Source organism: Uloborus diversus, unplaced genomic scaffold (assembly GCF_026930045.1).
Source record: "Uloborus diversus isolate 005 unplaced genomic scaffold, Udiv.v.3.1 scaffold_17, whole genome shotgun sequence".
Taxonomy (NCBI): Eukaryota; Metazoa; Arthropoda; class Arachnida; order Araneae; family Uloboridae; genus Uloborus; species Uloborus diversus.
The window spans coordinates 1,786,619-1,795,066 of record NW_026558318.1 but is presented as its reverse complement, the minus strand read 5'-3'; the positions used below and the strand labels follow the sequence as shown (position 1 = coordinate 1,795,066).

At 35.6% G+C, this 8,448-nt stretch overlaps 1 protein-coding gene across 1 annotated transcript; it reads right to left on the bottom strand.

Annotated features, from left to right (window-relative positions):
* Nucleotides 1–3,559: 3,559 nt before the first annotated feature.
* LOC129233112 (zinc finger MYM-type protein 1-like) lies at nt 3,560–4,525 on the bottom strand. Its single transcript, XM_054867171.1, has one exon. It carries the CDS (start codon nt 4,523–4,525, stop codon nt 3,560–3,562), a length of 966 nt encoding a protein of 321 aa, XP_054723146.1.
* Between the last annotated feature and the right edge of the window lie 3,923 nt (nt 4,526–8,448).

The following is an 8,448-nucleotide window of genomic DNA, read 5'->3' as shown; positions in this document are numbered from 1 at the left end:
ATCGTAAACATTTTTATTGCAGCAAGCTTGGGACATAAGATTTTCACTTTTGCAACAAAAATCAGTTCTGATCAGAAAGTCTACCCAAGATAGCACGAACAAACCTGAAAAGGAGGAAAGGCGGGGGAAGGTATGGGCGAATAATGGTAACTGGCACCAAACCCCCACTGTCTTCATTTGTAAAAGAATCTTGTAAAAGAATTCTTTTATAAGATAGCAGATGGTAAAGTTAGCAATAAAAAAACAGCTCCAGTGAAGTAGATATATTTTTTAAAAAAAGAACACTATCCAATATTCATTAAATTAAAAAAAAATAAAAGAAACAATAGGGGAACTGATTCCTCATCCCAAGGAGGGCCCCCGAATCAAATCCCTCTTAAGGCACCTAAACTGACGTTTTAAATTTTTCAGTATCAAAAAATTTTCGGACGAGAGCTCCCGAACCTCTTTCTCTGAGTTCACCACAACTGTCCTAAATTTGAATTTTAAGGCTTCAGTTTTTAATTTTTTTTTTTTTTTTTTTTTAGGAATAGTACCCCCCTTACCTATAAACATGATTTATGACCGCCTAAAAGTTTTAATACTTTAATTTCGGAAACTTTTTGAAAGAAGCTTCCTACACCCTTCCCCCTTAATTTATCCAAAGATAGCGCAAAACAGAGCTCTTAAAATTTCAGAAACGGAAATATTTCGGGCTGGGTGGCGGAATACCCCCCCCCTTTCATTGTGTTTACTAAAGGTAGTGCAAGTTTGTGTTTATGATTTTTTTTTCTTGAAAGAGCAACTCCCCTCCCCACATAGCCAAAGACACCCGAAAGTTTTAAGACTTCAATTTCGAAAATGTTTCGATAAAGACCCTTGAATTCTTTAACTCTAACTCACTCAAAAATAGCCAAAATAGAATTTCAATACCTCAGCATGGAAATTTTTTCCCCCGGAGGAGAGAGCCCCCCCCCCCCTCCGAACAACTTCCCCTAAGTTCCCTACATTTGACAATTTGACTTAAATTTGCGGTTCCCCCTTTTCATAACTGAAATTTTAAGAATTTCAGTTCTAAAATTTACTGAGAGAAAGCCTTCGAATTCCCTGTTCATAAGCCCTCCAAAGATTACCTAAAGCTGAGTTCTGAATACTTCAGCTTTGAACATATTTCGGGGAACGGTTACCCCGAACCCCAAGACGGTCTAAAGTTGAGCTCCAGTTTCGGAATTTCGCCAAAAGAGAGCTCCCCTCCCCCTCTTGACATTGCCAAAGACAGCCTAAAAGTTTTAAGACTTTAATTACAAATACTTTTCGGGAGAGGGTCACAAATTCCCTTTCTCTTAAGTCCATTTAAGTATAGCCTCAAATAGTTTTTAATACATCAGCTACAAAATATTTTCATGTTAGGACACCAAAACCATCTCTCATAAAGTGACCAAAGATTGCCTAAATTAGTGTTTTTGAGACTCTTTTTTTTAAACCTCCCCCTCCCCACTTTTACAACATTAAAGACAGCCTAAACATTCTTGACTTTTAAATTTTTAAGAGTTTGCAGAGGAGAAATCTCGAAAAACTCCTAGCTTCAAAAATGACTCAATTCAGTTTTTCGATATCTGATACTGGAGCCCTGGAGTAGCCCCCCCCCCCCTTAGATCAGTGGCGGATCCAGAGGCCTGTTTTGGGGGGGGCGATTGGTCCACAAAAAATTTTGGGGGGGGGGGCGGGGGTCTGAGAAGTCACGGGAGGGGGGATGTGGGCAGCGCCCTTATTTATTTATTTATTATTTTATTTTAAATTTTATAAAATTGGGCTATGGTATTTTTGTTGTTGGTTAAATGATCGTCTCAAAAAAAAAAAAAAAACCTAGGGACACGACCTGAAATTTCGAGACAAATATCAACAGTAGACTTCCTTCTTTCGATTCAAAGCTCCAATTTAATCTTCATCAAAAAACGTGACAAACATTTAAAGTACCCTTATTAAGTCAATTCTTCTTTCTTTAAACACGTGAATCCATCAGCACCAGCATTTCCCAGTCGATCTATAACTTTGAAGTTAGAAAAACGGAGGGGCAGTGCCCCTTTGTTTTTGAAAAGGAGGGGCAGTTGCCCCCCCCGAGCCGCCTATGATTCCATCCCATCCGTTCTCACATGCGCTCAAAAGTATCGGACGCACAAAAGCTATTTCGTTGCGAAGATCATTAATGAGCTTTTAAATTGAGTCTTACAAATAAAGGAAATACATTCCCTTATATCGCCATTTTTTATATATTTTCTCTCATCCTATTATGGAATGAAAAAAAATACCATTCTAATGTAACGTGGGATTTTCAGAGATCGATATGACATGGATTTAGGAGGCATTTCTATGAATCTCCTCGGTAATACATTTTAGAATAAAAATAATGTCTAATGATTGCAGAAAAAATGAAAACAAGCAACTACCAAAGTTCACTAATAGAATTTGTTTTATTCAATATTTATTCAGAAATTTTTATGTTTTAAAGATTGAAAAAAAATATTTACTTTAATTTCAAATATCAAATTCTGCAAAGAGAGTTTTCTGTCGAAAAGGAAATATTTTGAAATTAATGAAAATTCAATTTATGACTGAATATAGAAAATAATTTAAATGTTAGAAAATGCAAATTTCTTAATCTATACAATATGAGTTGATTCTGAGATTTCACGTACTTATAAACACAGACTTGAAAAGTAAAAATAATACGTATATATTTCAAAAATTAAAACAGTTTTGAAAAAAAAAATTAAAATAGTAATACAGCATTTAACTTCTATCATTTGAGCCTAGAATTTCGTTCAAAATATTTCAATTCATGATTTAAACAAAAATAAAAATAATGTTTGCTTTTGTTTACCTTTTATAACATACGAAATAGAAAGCTGAGAAAAGTTCGATTGCATAGCGCATTCGAAGATATTTCAGTTTTGAAAATAAAAAACACAGTAAATGAATTAATAAAAAATTTACAATTAATATACAAAAGATACATACTTCATTTACACTTTGCAGCAGTAATGGATTTATTTTTTAAGGTAAAATCAAAACGCTCACAACTAATTTTTAGTTTTCCCTTAGTCTAATATTTCATTTACTTATTTATGCAGAAGTAAGATATTAGCTGGAAATGTTATGTTTATAAACTACAAAATTTAAAATAATTGGTACAAAAATAAAATTAAGTCAGCATTTCAGCATTTAATGACATTTGACACTCTCAAAAGGCACGCAGCTTCGTTTTAAAATGTTTAAATTAGTTTTAATAATAAAAAAAATATGTCTCTTTATAAAATGCAGTAAACAAAACAGAAAAATCCTATTCCCATATCGGATGCAAAGAAATTGCCTTTTTCAGAATGAGAGGCATTAACTGTTTAAAAACGGCAAATAAAAGAAATTTTAAATACAATATCAGAATTACTTTTTAAAACTGGTTTGTAAAATAAATACCCTTAATAGCTAAAGACATAATTTCCAACAATTTGGAGAAATATGAAAATTGTGTGGAAGGCAGGGATTGGATGCTGCTCTTGAGGTGGGAAAATACACTGTGTCTCTATTCTCCTATTTGCAGTCTACGATTCTTCGTTTTCATAAATCTTTCCACGACATTTACAGCCTTCAGCTCAATGTCCTGGTGAACATGGAGAAGTGCCAAGCCCACTAATCTTTCTTGAGACATAGAAATTCTTAGCCAAGTCTTAAGGCGTTTCAGGGCCGAAAAACTACGCTCAGCACTTGCGACACTTATTGGTAGTGTCAACAGAAGTTGATACAGGAATTTAATCATCGGAAAAACACTGTTGTCGCACTCATCAAAAGCTTCAGCTACTGTTGGTGTTCTGCTTTCATTTCTGGCCATCCTTCGCAACTTAGCTTGCCAGAGAGTGACTTCGGCAGCCAGAACTCTTCTCATCTCGTGCTCACTGCTGGCTTTAGCCAACTTCCAGTATCGACTACTCAGATTATTAATGGTACTTGATTTAACATCCTTCTTTATTAGGTGCTTTGGGAGAAGATATTTCAGCTCCAAGGCTTCCAAATTTGCGGCACTGAAGCGAGACTGTATGTCTTGACAAATACAGTCAAGTAAAGGCAGGAATACGTTTCGCCGATAATACATCTCTGCGTTCTCAGCCGGAACATTCCCTCGCTGCGTTTGCTTGACTGTAATGCGCGGTATTTTTACTTCTAGACCTATGGTCTCACAAATTTCTATTACCTTTTGAAAAATACTGCTAAACTCATCCTCAGCATTTTCCCGGAGCTTGGTCAACACCTCCATAACATCCTCCACGGCTCCAGTAGCAGTTGCTATGTCTAAATCTTCTTGCTGGAGGTACCGGCTTAGCGCAACGGTTAAGCTTAATACTTTTGATAAGCTGAGCAAAGAAACAATGAATTCTGTGTTGCACAGCGACAGGGTTAGCGTTTTCGCTTTTGTGGAAGTACTTAAGTCCTGCCAATTTGATATTTCTTCCAACGCATCTACAATTCCAGCAAAGTCCTCGCGAAACTTCATGACACTGTCGTGCCGCTCAACCCATCTTGTTTCTACGAGTGACATAAGCTGGCTCCCTAATTTCCGCCGAATGACTTCGGTCCGCTTCGCTGAGCCGTTAAAAAATGACGCAACTTGTTTAATTACACCAATCGCATTCCTAATTGAAGCAACGGAACTTGATTTAGAAAGAGAAAGGTTTAGTTTGTGATTGTAACATGGGCTGTGAACAGCGGTTGATGCTGTCTTCTGAATTTGTTTTACTGCACCGCGTTGTTCGGATACCATAACGCTACAGGTGTCTGTTGATATACCAATGCAGTTTTCTAGTGGAAGGCCATTCTCCTTCAGCAGCTTCACCACCTGCTTTCCCAATTCCTCTCCGGTCAGTCGAAGTTCGCTCTGTTCATCACTTTTTTCCATTGACTCATATAAATTCACAAAGGAAAAAAAGTCCTCCCGCACCTCCACGTTGTCAGTTTCTTTGAATGTGTACCGGAGCACAAGGGACAACTGGGATGAATGACTAACATCCGTTGTTTCGTCAAAAATGATACTGTAGTATATTGATTTCTTCACTCGTTCAAGAATTGTCCTCTGAATTTCTTTGCCGCAACATTCGATCAGTTCATTTCGAGTAGTTTTACTGATGTAGGAATTGCGGGAAGAAGATGTGCGTAAGTGTCGCTCCAAATTTTCATCGCCTGTCGAAACTCGGAACCGGAGTAATGCCCTAAAATTTCCTTCATTTTCTGTCACAGGCTCTTGCACTAGCACCTCGTCGTCACGATGACCACGAAAAGCGATATTCTGGCGGCCGCACAAAAGAACTGTTTCCGCTATTGATACCAAAGCTTTCTTGTTCTGGTCCATTTGCTCCTGTCTGTGCGTCAGCAGTTGATTCACTATCTCAGATGCAGGGTTCTCATATGTCCGTAAAAAATTAGCAGCGACCTCCAACGCTTCCTTATGGTAGATATTGCAGGCATGGACTGTGAGGTCTCCATCCTTTCCTGTCAATTTTGCGAAACTCTTCAGAGGTTTCTTCACGAGTTTAGATAACGGAACAGTTTTCTTAAATCCTCCACAAACAGCAAAGAGGGCACAGGCCTTACAAAAATAGCCCTTTTGTGAAGGAGAAAATACCAGCCAGTCGTATTGTTCGAGATACTTTGCACTTGCATACCTCTTCTCTACCCGACCATTCTTTTTGTGCTCTGAATATGGAAACTGAAATTTGATAGGAGGTTTCCAATGGTTAGTCAACAGTTCATGTTTTTGAAAATCGTTGAGTGTACTTTCGTTGATTAAGCCAATATCTGTACAGTTACCGTCAATACCAGCATTGTTAAATAAAGATGTAGTTGCTTGTACCCCAGTTCCAGTAGTTGACGAAAAACTGCAGCCATCAGCTGTTGCCTGTTGCCGGCTGGTAGCAACATTTGATGTCGTAGCATCTGAGCATGTAACAGATTCCTTTTAATTAGAATTGTTTCGTGGCTTTTTTGCAAAGTACGAAATCAGAGTTCCACTACGTCGTTTCTGAGCACCAGCACGGTCACCGCCATCGCAGCCATCATCTCCAGAATCCATATTTAATAATAACAAAAGCGCTAAAGTTGAAAATATCCTCAAATCTAAGCCAGGAAAACTGGAGAGTTCGAATGACAACTCTTTACTAGCAAACGTTTCAATAAAGCACTACGTGTAGGATATGTGTTAGTGTTCCTCCCGCAAAAAATGATAGTTAGTCCAAACCACTGATAAGAACCATAGATCTGTAAAAGGGATAGATAGGCCTTTCTCCTACAGCGCAGCGTATTTCGCCCGGAGAAAGTGGGGTCATCATGATTCTTCCGAGAATCACGTGATCAAGGGACTTCGTGTCTCCCTCTTCTCGGGCAGCAGTGATATAACAATGCGAAGCGTCGTTAAAAGTCTAGAACTGTCTGAAGATTTTTCATTATACTTATGTGAGAAATCTCTATATGTGTGAATCTGAGATTTTCTTGCGAAAGAGGATTTGATTCATTTTATTAAAAAATAAAGACATACTGAGTAACAGAAATCTTTCTTTCTGCTAAAGGCAAAAAAAACTCCCCATGCAGAGTCGAAATTAAGAATATTTTAAGCAATTTATTGTAGATGCCGAGCATTATATTAAATCACTAACAAGAAGTTCCGTCTAGAACTAGACGAGCCTACTTTCCCGTATACCCATACTACTTTTTAGTACCTGATCAATATTCTCAAAAATAGCTAAAATTGCAAATTTTTTCAAACATATTTTTAAAATACCTTAAGCTGATTTCTAGGAATAAAATATTCCTCACTCATCTAAAAAAATTAAACAAGGACAAATGACTGACTCCGATTCTTGGATATTCAACTCCGACTACTTTATCCCAAAATGAGATTGACTCCGAATCCGAAGCTATGGTTTTAAGTGTGAAATACTTATTGTTGATATGACTTGTTTTTATTTTCACGCTAAAGTTTTAATTTAGGTACTCAGTTTTCGGTGAATAAACTCGAAGTCATTTATGTTTTTACATAAAGATATGCGTAGACGATTTTTTTTTTTTTTTTTTTTTGACAATGAAAATTATTTCTTTAAGTTGATATTTTATTGTTTTTATTTATTTTGGTAAGCGCATTAATTCACTTAAAAAATCATTTTTTGGCAACAGGGGAAGAAGAAACGATTTTTTTGTTTATATGATGTATTTATTTTAATGAGCTTATTAATTTTAATTATTTTTTTCGTTTTGAAAGCTATTAAAGAATTTTTTTTAATGGAAAAAAGTGTATTAGCTGCTTTGTTTACAAGGTGCTGCTATTTTATTGGTTCGTTTTTTTTTTTTTTAAATTAGATGAGTGAGGAATATTTTATTCCTAGAAATCAGTTTATGATATTAAAAAAATGTTTGAAACAATTTGCGATTTTAGCTATTTTTGAGAATATTGATCAGGTACTAGAAAGTAGTATGGGTATACGGGAAAGTAGGCTCGTTTAGTTCTAGTCGGAACTTCTTGTTCTAAGTTTAAATAACCATATGTTGGAAACAGAAGCAGAAGATTTCTCGTTAAAAAGTTTATAAAATTAATCGTTACTAAAGATTTAAGCGTTAGAATGTATCGCGCAGTCAATTCAAACAATGAAAATAATTCACAAAGACCAATAAGTAGGAAATTAACAAAATTAATATTGTTAAGAGACAATAATCACTAATTTTCTTCACCCTCGAGTTTAAATTGTCAAAATTACCATATTCTGTGGGACGAAAAAAAAAGAAAAGAAAAATTAGGGAGGGGGCAGAAGTCAAATGACCATCCATGTAGCTTATAATTGCAAATGAATTTATTTTCTGGGTACTTAAAAAAAAAAACACTGAAGTTGCTTAAAAATTAGGAGCAAACCAAAGTTATTGGTTTGGCTAATATAGTGTTGGTGCGAAACGCATGCGAATATTAGAATATTATTTAATTGAGTTGATATTCGATACTATTTACATTTGTATTTCTAATTGGTTTATGATTTTAGATAAGGTTTTATGTTAAATTGTTTCACTGGCTTCAAAAGTTGTGGGAAAAAGCACGCATTGAAACTATTTATGTATTTGAAAAATTTGATTGAAATAAACGAAAATTTATAAAGTCAATTTTTGTTTAATCTTTTTGAAGACGTCTATTTCTACTCAGTATTTAAAGCACTTGAAAAAAAAGTTTAAATAGCTTGTGCGCCAGGAAGCCCGCGGCTGAAGCTGCTTCAAAAGTTATGATGGGAAAATATCTAATGGACCATTCCATGAAAAAGCTGTCATTTTGTCCCGCATTTCATTAAAAAGTAATAACTTAAAAAGGTAACAAAGAACATTTTTTGCAAAAGTACAACAAACACATTTGCGATTTCTTAATGAAAAAAAAAATTGTTACCTTTTTTA

What these genes read in the sequence shown, in the direction of transcription:
- LOC129233112 (XM_054867171.1), bottom strand. Translation starts at nt 4,525, where the DNA reads ATGAAGTTTCGCGAGGACTTTGCTGGAATTGTAGATGCGTTGGAAGAA.